General features: G+C 36.2%; 1 protein-coding gene across 2 annotated transcripts; it reads right to left on the bottom strand.

The window, feature by feature from the left end:
* Positions 1-4,193: 4,193 nt before the first annotated feature.
* On the bottom strand, positions 4,194-17,330 carry LOC133857478 (beta-hexosaminidase 3). Of its 2 annotated transcripts, none has more exons than XM_062292747.1 (15): positions 17,191-17,330; positions 16,725-17,066; positions 15,201-15,275; positions 14,302-14,337; positions 14,084-14,195; positions 12,720-12,790; positions 12,013-12,143; positions 11,857-11,922; positions 10,525-10,625; positions 10,305-10,364; positions 8,832-8,865; positions 6,248-6,346; positions 6,101-6,160; positions 5,275-5,525; positions 4,194-4,560 (listed from the first exon to the last, which is right to left on the bottom strand). In XM_062292747.1, the coding sequence occupies exons 2-15, from the start codon at positions 17,049-17,051 to the stop codon at positions 4,394-4,396; spliced, it is 1,590 nt and encodes a 529-aa protein (XP_062148731.1). In that variant the 5' UTR covers positions 17,052-17,066; positions 17,191-17,330; the 3' UTR covers positions 4,194-4,393. The 2 variants fall into 2 exon arrangements, with proteins under 2 accessions (XP_062148731.1, XP_062148732.1); XM_062292748.1 differs by having other exon boundaries at positions 17,186-17,307.
* Positions 17,331-24,491: the final 7,161 nt, after the last annotated feature.

Below are 24,491 nucleotides of genomic sequence, written 5' to 3'. Positions count from 1 at the left end.
TTCAGATGCAAGATTGAACCAAACAGATCACAACCAAGGTACAAGGCACGGTTGGTTGTGAAGGGGTTTAGTTAGAAGAAGGGTATTGATTTTGAAGAAATTTTTTCACCCATGGTGAAGATGTCTTCTATCAGAGTTGTTCTAGGCCTGGCTGCCAATATGAATTTGGAGATTGAACAGCTTGATGTGAAGACTGCTTTCCTTCATGGTGACTTGGAGGAGAAAATATATATGGAGCAACTAGAGGGGTTTACAACTAGAGGCAAGGAACATCTAGTGTGTCAGTTGAAAAAGAGCTTATACGAACTCAAGCAGGCACCGAGACAGTGGTACAAGAAATTTGACTCCTTCATGGTTGAGCACGGGTATGACAAAACTACTTCTGATCACTGTGTATTTGTGAAAAAGTTCTCAGATGGAGAATTTATTATTCTCTTGCTATACGTGGACGACATGTTGATAGTTGGTCGTGACACTAGCAAAATTGACAGATTGAAGGAGGAGTTGAGCAAGTCCTTTGCTATGAAGGACTTGGGACCGCAAGACAGATTCTTAGTATGAAGATCTCTCGTGACAGGAAAAATGGAAGATTGTGGCTATCACAAGAGAGTTATATTGAGAATGTATTGGACAGGTTCAACATAAGCAAGGCAAAACCAGTGAGCTCTTCACTTGCAGGTCATTTGAAGATAAGTTCAAAGCAAAGTCCTACAAGTGAGAAAGAAAATGAAGAAATGAAGAAATGAAGAAAGTGCCTTATGCTTCAGCTGTGGGTAGCTTGATGTATGCCATGGTATGCACGAGGCCTGATATCGCTCATGCTGTTGGAGTTGTCAGTCGGTTCCTTTCTAATCCCGGCAAAGAACATTGGGCAACTGCGAAATGGATTCTCAGGTATCTCAGAGGTACTTCGAGGGTATGCTTGTGCTTCGATAACGGTAAACAGGTGCTTGATGGGTTTACAGATGCAGATATGGCCGGTGATATTGACCCCAGAAAGTCTACTTCAGGGTACCTGATTACTTATTCAGGGGGAACAGTGTCATGGCAATCCAGATTGCAGAAATGTGTTGCTTTGTCTACTACAGAGGCTGAGTACATTGCTATCACAGAAGCTGCTAAAGAACTGTTATGGATGAAGAAGTTCTTACAAGAATTGGGTCTACAGCAAGAGAGGTATTTGCTTTACTGTGACAGTCAGAGTGCCATACACCTCAGTAAGAATTCAACCTTTCACTCAAGATCCAAACATATTGATGTTAGGTATCATTGGATTTGTGATGCGTTGGATGAGAAATTGTTGCACATTGAGAAAATCCATACTGATGATAATGGTTCAGATATGATGACAAAAACTTTGCCTATGCAAAAGCTCGAAACTTGCAGAAGGAAAGCGGGCTTGGTAGAGCCCCCCACGTAGTCGGGAGGGGGAGATTTGTTGGGTGGTCCCTCCTACGTGGGGGACCAACCCATAAGCCAAAGAAACAGAAGCTGTCGCCTCTGTTTCTGTTGGCAGAGGGCAAGTCACGCACAGTGCGTGACTTGCGCCCAAATGAAGAAGAAAAAGAAAAAAAATAAAAATAAAAGGAAGGCTTGCAGTTTTTGAAGCTTGAGTTACAAAGAAGGGGGAAGAGAGTTTTTTGAAAAAGCCTCTCGAGAAAACAGTGAGGGGAGGAGAAAAATAGAGCTTCTAACATAGCTATTTCCGTCTGAGATTGGAGGGTCATCTATGGTCCGATCTTGATGAAATTTTAGTATGTTGTTCATGACGACGAGGGCTACGCATTGACTGGTGTCGATCGTTGGACTTCCTCTCCAGTTGCTCGGTTGTTCATCCCCACTTGGTGAGACCTTTCTTTGTTTTGTTGTAATCCACTTTTTGAAGTGATGAATTTATGTTTTAATCCAAGAATGCGTGTATTCTTGATGTGGTGATAACCTCTAGATATTGTTCTAGAGAAGACAATTTGTAAGCCCATTATTGTTGATAGTGGAAGTTTTAACTGGATTAGATCCCATGGTTTTTCCCTTCACACCGGAGGGTTTTTCACGTAAAAAATTTTGGTGTCTTGCTTGTGGTGGTTGTTGGATTTATTTTCCTGCATTGTTCTTGTGTGAGTTGATATTTTGGTGCTAGCTAGATTGACTATTTAATTTGCACAAAGAGGGGTAGATAATTTTCGCTGTGATTTTGTTATTGACATTCACCCCTAACACTGGTATCAGAGCCTAGGTTTACCAACAAGTCTCAGGCCCAACAGTCCACGGGAGAAACGAGTTGTCCTTGCTCCGACCCAAGGCCCGATGTGTGAGGAGGAGATTGTTGGGGTTATCCCACATCGGTTGTGGAAGGGGTTGGTGGTCAGTTTATAAGTGTAAGGGAAAGCCTCACCTCATGAGCTAGCTTTTGGGGTGAGAGAGGCCCAAGACCACCTAACACCTTACAATGTTTTCTTTCCCCTTTGTAGTGTTTTTTCTTTTTTTTCGTTTCTCTTCCACTCATAAACGCCCGCGTCTTCCCTTCTTCCACCATTGCCCTCAGGGATGGAGGAATGGAGGCTGGTATAGGCCATGCCCCCCATTCCTAAAAAAAAAAAAAAAAAAAAAAAAAGATTAAAAAAAAAAAAAAGCTTATTGGCCCCTAACAACAAAATTTGTTGACCCAAGCCCTTGCTCATAAGAGTTTTTGGCTTTGCCCTTGGTTGCCCTACATTCCATTGCCTGCTGCTTGCCCTTTCCACCGCACTGCTTCGCACCTCCCGCCTCCATCTCATCGAAACTGAATGGGTTTTTAGATTCATTTTTTTTTCAAAACTAGATCTAGCTTCTTCCGTCAATCTTGCTCTTTAATGCGCCAATCCACTGTGTTCACTAGCGTCCCAGCTTCCAGCCGCCTGCCTCGACGCTTCGTCTTGCCCACTACGTGCGTCTATGAGTTCCGGCACCATCCCCACTTCAGAGACACTGTCGTTTGTTGAGTCTTTTGTTGTTTTTCTAATTTTTTTCTTTGTATTTTTGTTGAGTTTGTTCTACCGCTTTTTGTTTTTGTTGGGTTTTGTGGGTTTTTGTCTCTTTGTACTACATTGGTTCAATCCTATAGCAAAGACCCGTGCTATTGATTCGAATTTGACAATGTATTTCCCCCTTCAACTTCTTTTTGGTGGTTAACGTTGTTCCGTGGCGGGGGTGCGGATGGGGTTGGACCTCTTAAGGTTCTTTTACCTATAATACCTATAATTAGGGTTGGAAAACCTCTTGAGGTTTGTAACTCTTCCTGTGCTCTTTTTGTTTTAAGAACCGTTTTGTGCGGTTCCTTAAGATGACCAGATCATTTATTTAGCCAATTTCTTACTATTGTTTGTTTACTTGCATTGTTATTTTTCATTTTCGGGTCGGTTCTAAAGGAGCCTACCCATTTTCGGTATTTGATCACGTGTAACTCTTTCCCAATTTGATTAAAAAAAAAAAGATAATTGCACCGTTAGTCCCTGTGGTATGTCATAATTATTTTTCACTCCCTATGGTTTAATAAGTGCATGGGAGGTCCTTATGGTATGCAATAATTACAAATCGATCATTGACGTCAAATTCTGTTAAAATTTTTAACAGATTCTGTCAAATGCCACGTCAGCGCTACTTGTCGCCATCTTATTGGCGACACATGGCGCTGACATGAACATCTTAATAAAATAATATAAATTTATTAAAAAATAAATAAATAAACTTATTTTTTTTAAAAAAAAAAAAAATGGGGCAAGGGGGTGGCCCAATGGCCACCCCCGGCCACTGGGGCACGCCACCCCAGGCGGCCTCTGTGGGTGGCGCGCGACCACCCCCAGTGGCCGAGGGTGGCCCAATGGCCTGGGGGTGGCCTGGCCACCCCCTTGCACCATTTTTTCTTTTTTTAAAAAAAATAAGTATTTTTATTTATTTTTTAATAAATTTATATTATTTTATTAATATGTGCATGTCAACGCTCTTAATAGCGACACGTGGCGCTGACGTGACATTTGACGGAAACTGTTAAAAATTTAAACAGAATTTGACGTCAGTGATCGATTTGTAATTATTACATACCACAAGGACCTTCCATGCACTTTTTAAACCATAAGGAGTAAAAAATAATTATGGCATACCACAGGGACCAACGGTACAATTATCCCAAAAAAATTAAGAAAACGTATGTACGGGCATTTCAGAAAGCATCAACTATAAGGGTAAAACAATAGAATGTTTTCATTAATGTAGGCACATTCTTGGGGCTTCAAAGAGACAATGCCTTACAATGAATCATCAACCTTTTTCAGAGCATATATATATATATGAAAAAAATACTACCTGATTTTATCAGGAGCTTTCGTTATTCTAAGAACTAAAGATGTGCCCTGTCTTGCTATTGAGCATAGCAGGAGCCTGGCTCTTCAGGAGCAACTCTGCCTGGTCCAGCTAAAGGAGCAGCTGCAACTCCTCTTTGATTCAGTAAACACCTGAAATGTGCCAACCTTCCAGTAACTTGTCTCGGATCCTTAGCCAGCTTGTTATAACTTGTCCATAACCGCTCTTCATTGTAAAGAGACAACATTAAAAAAAGAATATTTGTCAGTGAAAACATTCATATAAATGGTTAGTGCAACAATGCCCATAGACATGCCACTCTTGCAGCTGCCAAAATTCTTACAACAAAGAAATATTATGGATATTTACAACAAGGTTAGTTGTGAGCTTAGAAATGAGGTATGATATTTCCAGCAAAGGCTAGATAATTATTCTGAAGATTTAATTGGTCCATAGACCTACTAACATTAGTAATGACTACTTGTAAGTTCGTCTCATGCAGGCATAGCTGCTGATAGATTGTAATAAAACAAGTATCCAAAGCTAAGGTATGTTTCTGTAACACAGGCATGAGTGTTTACCTAAAATGGATGTGACCACTATTTTCTTGGCATATTAATTATTATTGAAAGGGAGTATGTGATCACACCTGAGGGGAGGGGAGGGGGGGGGGAGTGTTAGAATATTAATTAAATGATTAAATTTACCATTTCGTATTAGCTTAAGTTTTGAGGAAACTGGTAATTTAACAATGAGATGCATCCACAAAAGCTTATGCAATTAAGAGACCATCACGATGCAAGGAGAACTACCATTACTATATCTGATCTAACAAGTCCATATTCTTATTGTTCAGTCCCGGGTTTCAAATATTACTTGTATGGAATGCAAAGCATAAGATACCAAGAATTTAATTTGAAACTGACACGAAATAAGTACCTGCAGCTGCTGCAGCACGTGGCCATATGGTTTGTTCAATATCTGACCCATCAATGTGCTCACCCCACATGCATACCTCACCGCCAATGACTAATTTCTGTTGCTCGGGGTTTGTGATATTTGTGAGTGGTTCATTCATATAGAACTGCTGCCATGTGGTATCTAAGTGATCCAAATACCACTTGTCCTGGTTGCTTACAATGCATCTTAACCCAGCTTCAACCACTTGCTTGGCAACACCGCCTCCAAGCCTGCAACGAAAATCCAAGAACCAATTTTTTCTATATCTAAGTTTTTCCAAAGTGTATAACTATTTAACAAGTTCCTTTAAAATTTCAACACGATTTCATTAAAGCAAAAAATTTTGGAGTAACTTGAAGAAAATCCTCATTTCCAGGGAAAATAATTTCTATCTCTAAGTTTTAGTCAAATAAGTTCATAAATTCATTCGCAGTGTAAACACACAAGTGCATATACATTTGTATGCTTGGTACTAGATAAAGCATGCATAAATGTTATTCTCCATAGACATACCACTCTTGCAATACTTAAATGTGGTTTGAAGCCAAAATACTTAATTATAATGAGCAATATGTGCTATTTTTATATCCGGATTTTGTATTTTATTCTCCATTAAAATTATAGTAGAATAATTTCAATAATTGTTAGTGGAAATTTTCCCTAACCTGTATCTTAAAATTTAAAAATAGACCAGTACTCTTCTGAATTTTTACAGAATGAAAATGTGCATCATGACCCAGTATCCAATTATAGTAGTAAATAATGCAGGAACCTCCAACATTAAATCGTGCAAAGGAGGACATACCAGTTGTGTACCACAGTCTTTCTGCTCAATTTACTGCCAAAATTGTTAAAAGTCTCTTCCCTGCAATTTTTCATGTGTGAATAAGATTTTTTTGAAAAAAGAAAAACTACAAAACTACCTATATAACCTTATGCGTATGCTTCATACCAGTTAACAATTTCATATCCATGGGACAAAGCTATGTTCTGTGCACGCAAGACGAAGTATTGATAAGCTTGAGATTCATTCATACGATGCTTAGTTAACCTGTACATCAAGGTTGTCAAGAGTGTCATAGGATATCTCGAGAATGTCTCTTGGACGATAAATATTGACTATAGTTTTCCATGCTCTTCTTGAGACAAGGAAATTAAAATAGAAGATAAGTTTCGAGAATATGATATCAAAATTTAACATATTAAAAAATTCTCCTAAATATAGCACCAGGATGACAATCTTCAAGGCTGAATAATGGTATGGTGTTAGATACCCTTAGTGAATGAGCTATTGTAGAAGAAGACTTCTGGTGGTTAGTGCAACCCAAATAAAAGGAGACCATGAAAGGTAAGCATGTTTATGTAAATCAAGAACATAACAATGCAGTCTATCAAAACTTATTGATACATGTGGAAAATAATGACCCACTTGTATGAATTAGGTTGAGTGGCAGTTTCTATAAGATATTTCACGGAATAATGGAAATCATCGATATTATATATGTATATGTAAGTGTACATATCAACAATCTATTTAGTCCCAATACACGTGCAGGATACGGATACGGATACGGATACGGATACGGATACAGATACGATACCATACAAAATAGACACGAAAATATGTCAATTCTTGAAAATCTAGGATATGATACAGGAGTTCACTTATTAATTAATATAAAAAAAATATTTTTAATATATATTATGCTAGTTTTTAGTATAAAAGACAATTAAAAAACATCAAAAGTCATAAAATATGTATAGATGATGAAAGCAATATTAAAAGCTAGAAATAACGAAACACATAATCCAAGATTCGTATATGATACTCATAGAAATTAGGATTGTGAAGGTTTCTAACTTTCTAAGACATCAATATTATATTTTGTAGTTAAACCCCATTTTTTCTTAAGAAAATTAAACTTTTACCCCAAAAGTATCCAAATCGTATCGCAACCATGTCATGTTGTGTCCAAGTCATATCCACTAAGAAAATGAATAATTTTCTTATTTACAAGTACATGTTCAATATGCATCTTCCTATATCTCGATTTATCCCACATTGGGATGTGCATATCTGGATACGAAAACTTCTTAAAGTATCCATGCTTCCTAGCAGTGGCGGAGCCAAGATTTTGATTCAGAGGGGTTAAGATTAAAAAATAAAGTTAAATAAAAATTGATTAAAGATATTAAAGAATATAACTAACGAAATAAATAAACAATTCGATAAAATTTAATTATTGTTTAAATCATATAAATGTAACTTGCAATTTATTTTTATCACATCTAACATTAATTTATTCAGTAGTCCTCCACGAGTCTTTATATTTTGAAATCGCTGCATAATTTCTTCAATACCGATAGTCTTGAATATATCTTTTTCATTATATATAATCAGAGAATCATTCATCCACTAATTAGGGGTAAGTGGTCATCCTATAGAATAATAGTATGGTTGTTTTATTTTACTGTCTCAATCGAAAAGATAATAATAACTTAAATGAATACCAAATAATAATCAAGAGAATATCCCCTTTAATACCTTGACATCACTTTTGTAAAATATTTTTATACGATATACACCAAAAATATACTTCTCCAAATAGATAATACTATTAGCATCAGTTTTCCTCTACGCGTCAAAGGATTCAACAATCTACTAAACGACAAACTAACTTGTATTTCTTTCTTTGTAATGCATGCCCTAATAAAACGGGCATTTTGGTTGACTCACAACATGCCGTTAAAGAATAAAGTTTTAAACACGCAAGCAAAAGTTTTAATCGCAACACATCAACACCTCTTGTTAAAAAAGTTCATTAAAACGGAAGTTTAGTCCACAAAAATTAACGCACTGTTTTGTTCATCTTCTTCTTCCTTAAGAGTCTTGCGTAAACCTAAAATTGTCTGAAACTTAAATATCTGACATGGCGAAAGTATGAAAGACTAAATCTCGGTCCTTCTAATTTTGAAATTAAAATGCTTTGCCCGTGTAATGTAGATGCCCCCTGATGAGTGGCTGAGGGTGGGCAAATAGTGTATCTAGGAAAAATCTACCATGGGTAAAGAAAAATTTTGGGGGTCGAGAGGGGGTATTCTCCTGCTTCTGAGTCAACCATATATAATCCTTACAAGACTGGAATATTAAGAAAACTGGAGGTATACAAGAGGATAAAGACTGGAGGAGAGCTGAATCCCTGAACCCTCATCAGACTGTACAGTTTAGATTCATTATCAAGCCCTGTGGCAACTTTATGGATTCTCCAAACCTAATAACGTTAACTTGATTCAAAAATAAATTTATCATATGAAAGCCCTTTCTTAGATGGTTAAAGTTTCTACTATGAAGTAGGTTCACAATCTTTACAGTTAAGCGCTGAATATGTGGGAACTATACAGGGAACTTCCAGAACTTGTGCAATCAACACATCAGAAATGATTCCAAAAGCGATTTACTCCAACTAGGAAGTATATTTACAGCTAATATACTTGAAGATATAGAGAATGAATAAGTTAGACATTAAGATCGTTACCATTTTCTTACATGAGGAGTCGATGTCCAGCAACCTGAAATGGATATTTAACTGTGCGTGTCAGTAAATTATCATTAACTTATCAAGTTTAAGACGAGTATCTAAAAATCAGATAATGAAATCACCAATATAGATAAGTAATGGTACGAAAGACATACATCATAAACTTAATAACAAATGCAAGCAACATCCGAGCCTAACACATTTTGCTGAACCAATGGAATTATTTAATTAGGATCATATGATTGGATGAGCATTATAAGTTTTGCACAATATGCATCTTTTGTAAGCTAATCTCTACATATAAATGGTATATGCATATATATTGAGCCATTAGAATCAATCTTATAATAGGAGAGCCCTTCAAACCTTTTTTGATAAGTAAAAAAGGTTTGAAGGGCTCGCCACAGAGAATTTTTAAGCTGAAATTCAACAGAATTTATGAAAATTGTAAATATTCTAGACTTTTAAAGGCTTCGAAAAAACCCCAAAAATACCATGAAAGATGATGAAAAAAATTGATTCTTAAAGAAAACAGTCATTTTTTATTGAATAACTATACCGGGCGAACGGGAACACAGCTTTTGGAAAAGAGAATTTAATCAAACATTAACGTCAAGACTTTATAACTTATCTAGGAATTCAGGAAACAAAGGTAGCAATAAGAAGAAGGAAACAGAGAGTGGAGAAGTCTGAAATTGTAGTGCTGCAGATAGCTAACATCCACGTGATGCAATAATTAGTGTATGTCTCTACAATTGCTGTAGCAGTTTGATATACCTTCAAGTGCATCAACAGAAAATTCAGTATATTGGATTCTCACATGGTTGTATCTTTCTTACAGATACAGGTGCATGCATTTTCAGCGTCAATAGTGTTGGAAAATCATGAATGATATTCAGCAGGAATATGTCCAAGCAACTTAAATAAAAACATTATCAGACTTCTGTTAAAGATATAGATGCCCTCTGAAGAAGTTAAAAGGATTTTTGGTGCTTCAGGGGCAAAACTAAAGCTACGAGATTATTGCATAAAAAAGGGAAAATATTAGCACCGAGAGAACAAACCAATGGTGTTACTTGACAAATACAGATAATAAGAACTTCTTAACCTCTCATTTACAAGAAAGGGTTTTTAGTGAGAACATTATATTTCCATGGAATAATTAAATTGTGGATTATCAACTTAAAATGATATTCATTCTAATTGAGAGAAACCTAGGGAACTGTTGAAAAGATTAAAAGGAGAAAGAATAGTGCACTTATGAACCATAACATTTTTAAGAAGTCAATTTTTCATTTTAAAAGCCAGTTTTATAGGAACAGTTTTAAAGAGCCCCATGATGAATTCCTACAATTCCCAAGGTCATTAAAATAAATCCTGATATCTCAACTTAAAAGTAGAGAATAAAAGGAAGAGATTAATAGGAACAGGAATAACCAATAATATGACATATAAGATCATTGAACTTACTTGTATCAACCTCATCACCTCCCAAGTGTACGAATCTAAACTTAAAAACTTTACTGAAATCTGAAAAATAAAAGCTATAAGCAACATTAGTTATTTCCTTTTCCATTTTAACAATAGCATTAAAAAAAAAAAAATTATTTATGCTTTCAGACATCAAAGGTGCCATTTTTCTTAATGGGGAGAATTGTTCTGTGTTTGCAAGAGGAAATTGTGAAATTACCTGAAAGAATTCCATCTATTACTTTAAAGGTGAATTGATTGCTGACATCAAGCGGCTGCTGACATTGCTTTGATGGCCACAGAGAAGGATAGCCAATCCCCCTAAAGATTTAAAGCATTAGCTCCAAGATACTTAGTACAATGTCATTACAAAAGCATTTCATCTCTAGACCTCAACGGCCCATGACAAATATAAGAACCTAAGAACATCGTTGGGCTATTTTTTTAAAAGAAAATAAAAGAAAGAACAGGAATAAATTTGTGAACATTCAATATGCACCTTAATTAGATAGTAAAGTGTGTGTAACATATGCACTTTTTTTTTTTTTGGTAAGTAATTTCAAATTCATCAATAAAGCGCAGAGGGGCGCAACCCTAATACACGGGAAGTATACAAGAGCGCTCCTAAAAGAAAGGAACAGGTAATAAATTTAGAAAGTCTACAAAAGTAAAAACACCTAGGTGGCAAAGACTGGACGCTAACCAAAGAAATAGTGTGTTAAGCACACGCTTCCTTAACACTACCATTACAGTCTCTACATCTTCAAATAGCGTGTGTAACATATGCACTTACATGCATGTTTCTCTGAAAACCACCAATCTTGTCATTTTTAGGAAAGTTCTACCTGTGCTGATTGAACTTTGAGTACTTAAAAGATTTACCTCCCTTTTATAAGTCAGAAGATTAACACCTCTAAAATGGTGTCTTCATTTTTTCTGGTTATGTAAATACTTTAGGTTGGTGTAAGCTCAGTAATTGTTTCAACTCACGCAACAATGCTCTAATACAAATTCTCATAATCTCATCATTATAGAGCTTTCCCAGTTTGAGTTGTTAATGACGGTGAGAAAAATCACTCAGGAAGAAATATATTTCTTATTGGGGAACAAAATCAACTCCAAAACTTAGGTTACAAGATTCCCTTCAACAAAATAATACTTTCTTGATCTTACAGTCTAACTAAAACAAAAAAGACAATGATCAGATTTTTCCCAAAGCCAAGGGTATAATCATCTACGGATCTTCTGGGATCTACACTTCTTTCTTTACACTGCTCTGTTGGGTTCCAAAAGGTAATATGAAAGTCTCCACAAACTCAGATCAGCTAAACTGTCTTTCTAATAAGTATGTTAGAGAGCTATACAAACTTTTTGAGCTGCAGCTAGCAATTCTATGTTCAGTTACGCCAGAGTGACAGTCAATGAAACTTAGGGAAGTTTTACAGAGTAATCTTCAAGGAACAGTTAGCTTGATTAGGAGGTTTCTTTTAACTTCTCATTTTTTTTACACTGAAAATAGACTGCAATGAGATTGGAAAGAGGTGACAGCTACCATGAGAGAGCATGTCCTGGAACATCAATTTCAGCCAATACATTGATCCCTCGTCTTTGAGCATAACTGTGAATAGTAGTAATCAATATATAAGAAGAAACAAATAAAGAAGATGATAAATATCTAGATATGGAAGTCGAGGCGAAAATTACTCGCCTCACAATTTCTGCAGCATCAGCGAATGTATATCGTTCTGAAATTGAATATGCACCATCCCATAGTTTTGGAAATGAAGGTATCTCCAAAGGGAAAGACTGTGTATCTACAATGTGCCAGTGCATCACATTCTGCATGAAAGTGGGAAAGAATTGTAGCATATAGGTCAATTTGGCGAATGTGTAGTATTGCATGAAAGTGATTAGTCGTTCACGCCAATTAAAGGGGAAATGTATGCCAAGTAAAACTTCAATTTAGATCCACCAAACTTGCTACAAATATTTGCAGTAATTGAGGAAGATATTTTCTTTGTTTTTTTAGGACTGATGTAATGGTATATTATCCTAAATTTCTCTACATTGATTGAAGCAGAAGCCAAAATGCTAATAATTTGGTTCACCCAAATGAGAAACAAGATTGTGCATTAAGCCAATATTTGTCAAGCCCTTTATCACGTTGAAATTCATTGGGTTCCAGAGTACAAGGGTGAAGCTTCAGTGTTTCCATATCAGCTCACAGAAAATATGATGAAACTTGCTCTAAATTATAAAATATAGCCAAGCAAAGGTCCAAGAACATTTCCAGCAATATGATATGATGCGGAACTGCATGAAATTTTTATCACAGAAACAGTTGCAAATTTGAGTTGTCTTCTTAAGCAAAGTTAACAAATATAAACTGTCTGCCCCGGATTATACAGTCCATACCAGCTTCGCATAGGCCATCGAATCAATAACATTCTTTATCACTGGCAATGGCAGATAGTGTCGAGATGTGTCTGCACCAATAGTCAGCAAACATAAATTTAAAAGTTTCTCTTTCCTACTACAAAATATCAATAAACTAAAGGAAGTGTTAAATCTACTTATGACGTGTTATGATAACGTATCCCAACATTCAAATTTGTACGCATGTATATCAACTTAAGAAGGGCACTGGCTTATTCAGAACTCAATCTCGTAATAACATTGATTTTGAACCCTAATATTCCAAAAAGATGAAAAATGAAAAGGTGTAGATTTCAAAGAAGGGGTGTGGGAACGAACAAAAGATCACCTAGCATATGCGAATAACTAAGTGTGATTATAATTTCATGAAACAAAAGCGGGTTATATACTATAATAATTCAATTTGAGGCACACTAGCATTTATAACTACGAGCATCACATTATGATTACTGAAATCAAAGTAGAGAAATTTAACAAAGTACTGGATTAACTAGCGATTTATCATGGTATCATAGCAGAGGTCTTGAGTTTGATTTATGTCTCTGCAATTCAGCTATCATTTTAATTAAATATTTTGCGTGTTGGGCCTCACTTATTGAGAGAAATTTGAGCCTACATGTGAATGTAAATATTGGAGTATTAATTAAATGGTTAGATTTACTATTTCCTATAAGCTTAAACTTTTGAATAACTGGAGATTTAACGCAAAGATAAGTCTTAATTTTTTGATAAATGAAGTCTTCCAACTGGGCTGGACCACTTCAACAGTGTGTTCAATTTGTTAAAAAATATCATATGAGATCAGTGCGTGAATTTGCAAAGGGAAAAACCATACAAGTACACAAACGGAAACAAAGATACAAAACTGGAAGGAGGAATGATTCAATGCTGAGAATATATATACAATTGCTAAGGCCCGACTTTAGGTAATGCTTTGCAATGTTCTTATTCCCCCTGTTTTCCTTTTCAATTATGCATTAAAACTGCAACCCAAGCAATCCATTGCAAGTAATAGTTACAGCACATGTTTTACAAGTAAGAACTTCCACCGTCATAGCACAGATACTCCTAGATTATGTCCTAATCCGGGCCTTTGACATAAAAATGGTAAACTGTATAATCCCTGATATGAAAAGGTTGAACTAAAAATTTAATCTTTACAATTTACCGGAGTCAAAGATTTTTGAATATGAACATTATAATCTTAAAAGAATAAAGTAGAAAATAGGAATCAAAGATTGTTAAATATGAAGATTATATCCTTAAAATAATAACAAAATAAAACAGATCAACAATCAGCAAATTTTGTAAGCTGGCAATTCAGGAGTACACGAGAATCTAACCTATTAAAAGCCCCCGATAAGAAAATCTTGGCTGATCAATAATAGTCCATGGGACCATAGGAACTTCAATTACGCTAGTTGTAAAGTTAAAATAGCATAATTGGCTGAATGTCTGCAATATGTCATATCCAAAAAAAAAAAACATTCAATATTTTTACGTGGTCAATAATCTTCGAAAAGAGCAACATCTTGGAGTGTCATTAACGACTGCACATAACCTGAAGCCCATGTAAAGCCCCATAAACTGTCTGTGCCTGCATCATTTCATAATATAACTGAGCTGATCAGAAAATCACACACCAATCAAAAGTTACAGACATGACCTATGCTACAATGTAATATATTGGCATCCATATGACATCAAGCACACGGACATATTTCAGAGCATCGAGCATTGACAACCAAATCATGGAATTTGTGTCATCTCATTTGAGGCTACGGAGCAAAGACAACATTTAGAAACCATCACACAAGAATTGACAAATTAGAGGTTATTCACTTAAACAAGTAAATTCAATGTGGAACAAAATGTCATAACTAGTTTACAGAAATTAATAGCTTAGTTTTCTAAATGAAATGAGTATATGGACTGTCTAAAATACAGATCAGTGGGCGGTGGCCAATATATGCAATATGTTTGAAGATTCTTGAAATAACTGTTAATTTTACATGTCAACATATTAGCTCATGGGGGGAAATTTTATTTTGGTAACATAAATATTTTAACTTTTCTCCTATGTTGAAATGTATCAGCATGTATTTAATGAGATGAAATGGCACAGCAATATTGACAAAGAATGACTGCTTATTGTCGCTTCTCCTTCCTAAAGAAAGACACTACTGTCAATATCCTTAATACATAGGTCAAGGTAATTCTCAATATGTTAGAGCTTATCTCAAGAACTCTTTTACTAATCAAATATGTTAAAAGGTCTGAAACAAAGTTCATTACACATTTTTAAGAGAAGAATTCTCAAAAAGTAGCATGAGAAAACTGCATAATTGTCAAGTTTTAAAGCAGGTGCCAAAGCAGGCTTATAATCATCAACAGCAATGCATATGAGAAGTGAAACTTCATATGGCGCTAAGCAGCAGAAAAAGGATAAGTTGCACCCACTTCGAGAAATGCAAAAACAGGCTTCCCAGATGCAGGAACTGATAACTTGTATGACTCATCAATACCATATTGTAACTGCACAGAGAAGAAGAGCTTTCAGCGATAGATATCTCCATTTGCTTATTCAAATCAACTGATAGCATATATTAAATTAGAATTTTCCCCAAATAAAATACGCTTGATGCATTTTGAATTATGAAGACAGGTAAACCACTAAAACTAAATGAAGTTATGGAAAGAGAGATGAACTTGGATTGTGGAAGCTATATTTTATCTCCCAAATTACTACCCAAAAGAGGAAAAACAAAACGAGTCCCTCATTTGCGTCTTTCAAGGAAGTTTCAACCACGTACACAAATTGTCCAAATTGCTCTTATCACTTTCGCTCGAAAAGTTAACCGCCCAAATTGCAAATAAAAAAAAAAACTTGCTCGATACTTTTATAACTTATTAAGACCTAAAAAAAACAAACTATTCACCCCAAATCTAAATTACAAATTTGGTAAATTTTGAGAAGTATTTTGAATTTTAGAAATTGAAAAAGGAATAAATTGAGAATTAATTTTTAGTGGGATCAGATTTGAAAAAAGTGTTTGTGTACGTGATTTACAAAAGAAAATTCGTTTGATAAAATTTTGAAGGGTGTTTCATAAGAACTATTTTTTACAAAATAATTAATTAAATATTTAATATTTAAATAAAAAGTAGGGGAAAAAAAAAAAAATTGTTGCTCTAGGGTGATACCGCTACCGTGGTGGTGATCTGGCGGGACCACATTGACAGCTAGACGGCCCTGACAGCCTAACACGGGGATGCTAAATGGCCCTAGCGGCCCGCTGTTGGGCCGTAGATGATGATGGTCGTCGCCATCATGGGTCAGGCGGCCACTGGTGGTCATTAAGTCATTCTTTATTTATTATTATTATTATTTTGTAGTCAGTGTTCTGTGCTTTATTTTTTGAGAAATGTACTGTGAAAATTGTTTTGTTTTTTGGAAAATAATTTTGTAATTTATTTTAAAAAGTGGGTTAGTGGTGCATGTCGTGAGAACCAAATCTGAAAAATCGCTTGAATAACTGATATTTAAGATGAATTTTCGGCCTTTTAGAAGCGAAAACTGATAGTGAGAATTTTGCCCAACAGACTATTTATTAATTTCTTTTTCCTGCTTATCACATTTCTCATCGAAAACGACTAAATTAAAAAGAGAAATGCTAAATACTATAATTCATGCCTAAATCTGCAACTTGAAGGAAATCGATTAAGAAAAAAAACAAAAAACAAAAAAAAAGAAAGAAAAAAGAAAGAAGAAGCATTCAGAAAAAGGCATTATCCTGTGCCATTGGAACACAAGTTGCCGATAAAGCAAGCCCACGTAGAAAAACTTATTAGTTGCTATAAATTTTTTGTTTGTCTTTTATTTTGTCTTCTCTAAACAAAAATATTAACCAAAAAAAAAAAAAAACCCTTAACAAATAGCCATTAATTAACCAGTTCCAATTCATGAAAAGATCGAAACACTACCTCATCATCCGGTGACAAAACAACCACATGTAGACCCTGAAGCAGAAACGAAGTATTCGCATCAGAAGAATTGCCATCGACAACATGATCAACTCGGAGGACATGGAGCAGCCTTGAGAAGCCGTCCTTCAAAACCGCAGAAGCATCATTGTACTTGGTCCCCTCGGTCTTCAGCTCAAAATCCTTATTCACAAACAGACTCCCGTGTCCGTGGCTCACCGACTTGGGCATTGGCCATATCTTCAGCCTATCAACAACACTAACCGCATTTACGGCAAGCACATGGACCAACGTCAATAACACCAACACTAGCACTATCTTCCCCATCACAAATCCCTCTTCCTACACAAACCCACTTAAAGATACTAAGAAGAGAAGAAAAAAAGTGAATGAATGCGTATGGGGTTGTGCAAATTTCCACAATAGTGGCAGACTGGCAGTTAGCAACAGCAGGTAGCTACCTTACCTAACCAGCTGTGAATGAAGTTGGGGAATGCGGGGTGAATGGGTTTAGCCCGTTTGGGTAAACTCTTCCAAGTTCCAAATGTTCAAAACTTTAACATAGAACGGCCATGGAGAAATAAAGACAGTAAAGGCGCCCGTGAAACAGTGTGACGTGGCTTGGGTCTTATTCTGTCGAGCACTCCTACACTCAAGTATTACCCTATTCTGTGTCCCTGTTTGGGACCCATCTTGTGGTTTCCGTAACATTTTTACGCTTGTTGAATTTCAAATCAGGGCCGTCGGTTTTGGTCGGTCCCGCGAACAAACGGATACTGACCATTTATTTTATGGGCCTCGTCTCACAAGTCCTGCCATTGGGGTTCACTGGAATTTTCTTTCTTTTTTTAGTACATTGTAAAGAAACCAAAAGAAAAAGCAAAAAGATGGCCGTACTTTTTATCTGGTTGTGTGGATTGTGACGATGCAAATGGCACATGCCCGATGCCCCAATAAAAAAAAAATGAATGAAGTAATTTTTACCTATAATAAATGAAAGATGTCAACTCAGTAAAAATATAAGCTAAAAATAAGATGGAGCCTGTTAGTTGTTTCATATAGGGTAAAATTGTTTTTTTTTTTTTTTTTTAACAATTTTACTCCTTTTAAAACAAACAACTATCTTCTTTTTATTTCAAATGAAATTAAGAATATCCGTTCCATAAATGTAAGGAAACATTTGTAAAAAAAATAAACAGCATTACCAACTTACCATGAGTATCCTGCTGCAGTCCCATTGTACAGCGTAGCGTAGCCCATGTGCAGGCACAGTAACATTACCTAAATCCCAGCGCTTACCAATTTTGATTTGGATACCAAACAAGTCCACGTTTTTTTATTGTATTTATATCTTTCTAAATAAGTGTCTGAATTCGTCTCTCTTTTTATCTCTCTGGTTATAATTCACTAAAAAAATAAAAATAAAAAAAGAAAGAGAGAGGGAGATATGATTAACTATACTCTGACCTAATATGTATGAGTTGTTATTTGGAGTTCTTAAATAGAGAAATGTAATGCGTGTCTATATTTGCATAACGATATTGAGGATTATACGGGGTAATCCAAAAGGATTCTGCACCATCATAATTCATAAAGATGATAGATAAGATTGATATCAATATTATTGAAGAAGAGCTATATATCCAAAGAGACCAGTTCAGCCACGAGTATCACGACACAATCTGATGATCACAAATCTCCGGCCGACTGTATCTCTGCACAAGGAAACTCTTCCTCAAGAGGAAATGCATCTCCAAAAGGAATCTCAGACTCTTCCAGCTAAAGCAACTAATATGCTGCATGTCCAAGATGGAATGAAATCATTCCAATTTATTTTTATTCCTTATGTAATAATCCATACCTGAATGTATATATCCAACACTGTACACGATGCCTGATAGCAGATTGAATAACAGTTTTCAAAACAAACATTCATGTCTTCTTATATAAATTTTAAGTAGGACTCAGAGTGCGTTTGTGATTACGATTTCGTAAACAATAAGTGCGATTTTAAACCAAATCGCAGAATATAGATCGTTTGGGAACTGCGTTTTTAAAAATTGCGATTTGAAAACACAGAAAATCTGTTTTTTCAAATCGAAGATAAGATGGTGTTTTTTTTAAAACGCATAATTTTAAAGGTAAATTCGCGATTTTAAACGCTAAACTGCGATTTTGTCAAACGCTTAACTGCGCTTTTAAAAATCATTTTTTTCAAATCGCACATTTTAAAATCGTTATTTGAAATCGCACTTTTTGAAATCACAAACTCAAACGGACCCGCACTATTAAAAATCAGCTTATAAGGAGAGGGTACTCAAATGTTTATGTACATATATATGGTTAAGCTTGTACTTAAACTTAAGATATATGGGACACTTATGTTCGTAACATACCACCATGCTTAATTCGTGGCCAACATCCACGACGGCTTACTCTATCTCATAAGTCGCTTCTCTATGACTCAATCTTGTGACGTGGTTTTTCACTTTGATACTAAATGATATAAACCTTAAGAAGAATTTTTCTTTGAAAACTGACTTGCAATAGGAGTGTGTTCAATAGCTTATATAAACATTATTAAAATTGTAGTACTTAACCATGTGAAACACTTACCATGACATCTTCATCCCCTATGATTTATTTTTTTTTTTTCTTGTCTCTTTGCGATTTTTCATCAAATACATTAGCTGACTTCACAGAATCTTCTCGAAGAACATGGCTGAAGAGTAAACTCTGGATAAAGCAGCATCTCTGTGAAAGCAGCAACATTACATAGAAGTGATTTTGTCCAACAGAACGCAGCCAACACAAACACTAACAAAAATTGTGCAGTCTCATTTGGAATTCTCCAGCAAACTATCTCCTGGGATCTCCCCTTTGCTGCCAAGCAACATTGCTGGAAGGATGATGTGGAATTCCTGGATTTTTGACTTCCGGATATTTCTTGAAAGAAAATTCAAGATTCCGATCTTCTTGATAACTGGACCCGCTAACGTGTTCCTTCTGGAATTGCAATCTTGCGCCCATGTTGTCTTGAAACTGGTAAGCCATATTTTCCTCTGGCATAACTGGGTTATTGTGTTGAACTGTTTGCTTATCTTTTACAGGTGCCTCTTCAATGATCACTGGATTCTCCTTTTCTTTGCCTGCATTCATCGCCACAACTGGAAGCAATTGTTTCAATTGATTCTAGATGGTCTTGAACTCATTCTGAAATTCGGAGGTAATAGTTTCAAACCTAGCTTCAAACTTCCTGTTGGTCTCAGCATCACACTGCTTTCTGACTTCTTCATTTCTGTCTACTGTTTTCTTTAATGTAGCCAAATTTTTGGCCATTTGATTTAATCTCGTTCTGTCCACCATGACTTCCTTCTCTAAGAAAGATTGTTCTGATACCAAGTTTGTTGCACACCTGTACTTCTCAAAGATATTATAGTAAATTGTAATGGAAGATAGAGTGAATTCAATGGATAATGCGGAATTTGTATTGAGAATGGAATGAAATATACAAAAGCTGATCTGTTTCGAGGTAGATCGGGCCCCCTTTTATGGACTAACTACAAACTAACAATTCTTCTTCAATACCTTTTTACAACATAAACGGGCCTTTTATAACTAGACTAAACCTAAACTAACTAATTGTTATTACAACAAAAAAAACCCACTATTTTTACAGCTCACATCAGGCGTAACATACTTGACTACTAACAGCTTGACACAATGACACGTCCCCATCTTATCCTTATCCTTACAATTAGCTCGCACCAACTCGCACCCTTCAATTCCAGCTACATGTGGCTTTTCAACTTTCCACAATGTTTTTCTAGGGTTTGAACTTCTTCTCCCTTCTACCCTTAATTGCCGCCTCGACTAGTGACACCACGATCTAGATCCAACGGCCGGATCTTCAATCCGTCTTCAGAAACATGATCATTGCACTCGGATCTACGTTTTCACCGATTATTTTAAGGTAAAACACTAAACTCATGATTTTGTGATTTTTGGGTAAAATCTTAAATGTGAGTTTAATCTTCAATATTCTTTAGGTATTTAGGCTTATTGGAGCTTACTTGAGGCTACTCAAACTTTGGGTTGAAGTTTAGTGAATTTGGGTAAGCCTTTTCTCAGACCTTAACTTTTTGATATTTGATTTTTGTGGTATTTGATTTTTGTGGTATTTTATGAGATTAACCCTTAGTAAATGCCTTTGGGTTAGTAATATTGTGATTGAGGTTAAGTTTGGGGAAACCCTAATTTGATAGATTAGGTTAATTTGAGGTTTTTAAATATTTAAAAACCTAGATGTTAATTGTAGATTAATTGTGATTATATTGATGATTAATCCTAAATTAACCATGGGTTTTGTAAAAATAAATATTTATTGGGTTAGGTTTTAATGTTAGTAATTTGTATAAAATTAGGGTTTTATTTATAAGCTCAGGAATATTGTTAAGTATGAGTTTAGGCAATTGATGGGTAAAATAGTCCTTGAGTGATTCAAAGTGATAATTAGTGTAATTATTGGATGGAAACTAAATGGATGCAATATGTTGTGTTCAGTGGCACTTTGTGGATTGAGCCTAGGACTTGTTAGTGTTGGTGTGCAAACAGCCAATGTGATATTCTATTCACTAAGAAACTACTATTTTTATATATTATAGAATTGTAAAATATATATGTTGTTTTATAAATTCGAATCAACTGTATGTTGAATATATCTATTTTTGTTGATTTGAGTACTTTAAAGTATGTTCAAATATATCCATGATAGTTTTAGAATCTAGTATTGTGTGTTGCATGATTTGGATGAAGTATGGAATTGTTTAGAAAAGTATGATTTTTCAGCATGATGCAGTAAGGAAATACTTGCTAGTCAAGCACAAAGCATATAGCATGTAGCATAGAGCATACAACATGCAGTAACCCAGCAACAACCCAGTAACAAACCTTAGGGGACCCAAGCCCCACAGCAGCACAGCAGCATGCATAGCATATATAGCATGATTTATATTGTGTGGTTTTCATAATTATTATGTGTAGTTTGCTAGACGTATTAGTATGCCTAAGAATTTCAATGGCAATGAGCTTATGTATACTGCTATCATCTGGTTTCATGATTTAAGAACATTGAGCTTGGATGTACAAGGATATTTTCATTGTTTGGATATGAGTAATACAGTGTCCTGAGAGTAGGTAGATGGATTGTCATAGACATGAAATTGTAATGCCCTAGGATTCGGTGTTACCCATATTCAGGGGTGAAAATTGAAATTGACTTCTAAAAATAAAAGTGTGTGCACAAGTGTCAACAAAAATTAAGCACAGCGAAAAATAAAAGACACAGAGATTTTTGTTGACGAAGTGGAAACTCAACTAAGAGAAAAACCACTCCAGGGCAGCCAAACCCAGGAATTTCACTATTCAGAAGACGAAGCTAGATACAAGATAGTAACACTCACATGTACCGATACAGTGGTCGTACCTTGCTCTCTGACATGTAATCCAACAAGAACGCTTTCCAACCAGGTCTCCTACCTGAAGGGGTCTTCAATGGAATCCTTACCTTAGAGCCGACCTCTAAGATAGACTTCAGTTGTAGCGCAGCACACTTGAAACGGCTTCAGAGGGATCTTGAACTTCTCTGAGCTCTTGAGGAATTCAATACCGAATTCTTGCAGTTCTCAATGCCCATGGGCCTCTATTTATAGGCTAGGGGCTCAAATGAGCGTCAGGCAAAAATATACATGGGCGCCGTCCAGACGGTGGACATGAGTCGTCCGGACGGACAACTATGCGACAAGATTTTTCCGAAAATTTCGCCGGGAAATCTTTCCTGTTTAAGAGACTCATTCGGACGGGATAGCACATCGTCAGGACGGTCGCACGTCCGCTGCAAGTAATTTCCTTATAAGGCTTTGCGCGTCCGGACCATGGGGAATGAGCGTCCGTACGGCTGAATTTCAACTCGCAATTTCCATATCTGATGTGCGCCCGTCCGGACCATGATAGGCAGTCGTCCGGACGGTTGAAGTCGAATCGACAATTTCCTTCTTTGATGAACGCTCGTCCAGACCACAGCTGTCAGACGTCCGGATGGTGATATTTGAATTGCGATTCTTGCCTTAAGGAGACGCTCGTCCGAACGGGATACCACATCGTCCGGACGGTTGATCGATCTTCCCTTCATTGGAACTTGGAAAGAATCTGAGACTGCTCGAGTACTGAGAGGCGTCCGGACGTGCTGCTGAAACGTCCGGACGAATGCAAGCTGGATAGAACCTTCTCGACATAGTGGAGGGTCCGGATAAAGAGACACGTCGTCCGGACGGATGATGCTTGGTTTGTCTGAAGTCCGGACGGTATGGCACGTCGTATGGCCGGATGGAACAGTGACAGATGGGCGTCCGGATGGGATGGCTCGATCGTCCGGACGGTTGACAGGAAATTGAAAATCTTCTGACTCTAAAGCACTTCTGAATAGTAGAATCCATGTGAAGCATCTTTACACACAAATGATTTTGTCCAAAACACAGAATGAGACCAAAATACTAACAATGGGGATGATAGTATGCTCGTACTAAAGAGCGAAATGACATGTTTTAAGCTTAGTGTACTTCGATGTGACGCTATTGGTTGGGATATCAGTGTGTTTTGAGAGTAGGTAGATGGATTGTCGTTGGTGCATCAATGAGAAGTACTTGGATATTGGAGTTTTACTCTAGTAACTGCATGGACAACTATGTGCCACAGACATGAACTTGTAATGCCCTGAGGCACGATGATATCACAGTTGGTAACGTTAGATTTTAGTGCATTTGAGCTACCAACAAAAAGTATTATTGTAGATGGGTGTGTATGTAATTGCTTCCGAGTAATTGGAACTTCTACGTATGGATCTAACTACATAGTATGTTTTAAAGGTTTTCTAATAGTCGGTGTTTGCTATATCAGCTATAGGGGTTTTCAAACAAAAGTCTATAAATTGGTAGCTGTTATAGTGTACGCGAGATTAAAAAAGGAAAAGTTGGTTCATTGCGAAAACTCAGTTAGTTTAATATCACTGAGGTCTCGATATTTATGTACTGAGTTGGTAAACTCATCATTTCACCTATACGGATGTGACAAACCCCAACAACCGTATAGATGATGTCCCTTTGATTGCAGGTACACCTGACTTAGAGGAGAACCTCGTAGCTGCGTATTTGAGATACTACGATTGAAGTAATCCGCGACAATCGTACTGAGTTGGACTATGGAGTTCACTCTTTTGGGGTATTTTGTATATGGCTAGTGACGTAGGTGTCACATATTCTTTTGTGTAGCCATTCTTTTGTATTAATGGGTAATTATAAGCCTTAAGCAGTTAGACAGATATATGGCTCTTTTGTATGGACCACATGTTCTTTTTAGATATGCTTTTCATTATGATTTTTAGTATTATGATTATTCCGTTGTTAGATATTACTCTGAATATCAGGTACATGATATGGAGCGTGTGCGTTATGTTGGCTGAGCGACATGTAGTCGTGCCACTGTAATAATTCGTTTTATATTTTATAAATGTTTTGTACAAAAAAAAAAAAGGGTCGTCACAACTTCAACCTTGATCTACTCACTCTAGTTCCTCTTCGATCTACCTCCCAACTCTCACTCACCCCCATGCCTCATTTTACTATTGTACGTTAAACTTGGTCAGGACAATTTTCTCATGATAAGTCCAAATATTGTATATTTGGACCCCATAATTTGCATTTGTTAAACCTT

This window comes from Alnus glutinosa, chromosome 14 (genome assembly GCF_958979055.1).
Source record: "Alnus glutinosa chromosome 14, dhAlnGlut1.1, whole genome shotgun sequence".
In the NCBI taxonomy this organism is placed as follows: domain Eukaryota; kingdom Viridiplantae; phylum Streptophyta; class Magnoliopsida; order Fagales; family Betulaceae; genus Alnus; species Alnus glutinosa.
This window is presented reverse-complemented; position numbering and strand designations above follow the sequence as displayed.

What these genes read in the sequence shown, in the direction of transcription:
- LOC133857478 (XM_062292747.1), bottom strand. Translation starts at nt 17,051, where the DNA reads ATGGGGAAGATAGTGCTAGTGTTGGTGTTATTGACGTTGGTCCATGTG. An exon ending in CTGTTTTTGCATTTCTCGAA is followed by an intron (nt 14,338 to 15,200) that starts GTGGGTGCAACT and finishes GAAATGATGCAG; the next exon opens with GCACAGACAGTTTATGGGGC. An exon ending in CCAGGACATGCTCTCTCATG is followed by an intron (nt 10,626 to 11,856) that starts GTAGCTGTCACC and finishes TTAAATCTTTAG; the next exon opens with GGGGATTGGCTATCCTTCTC.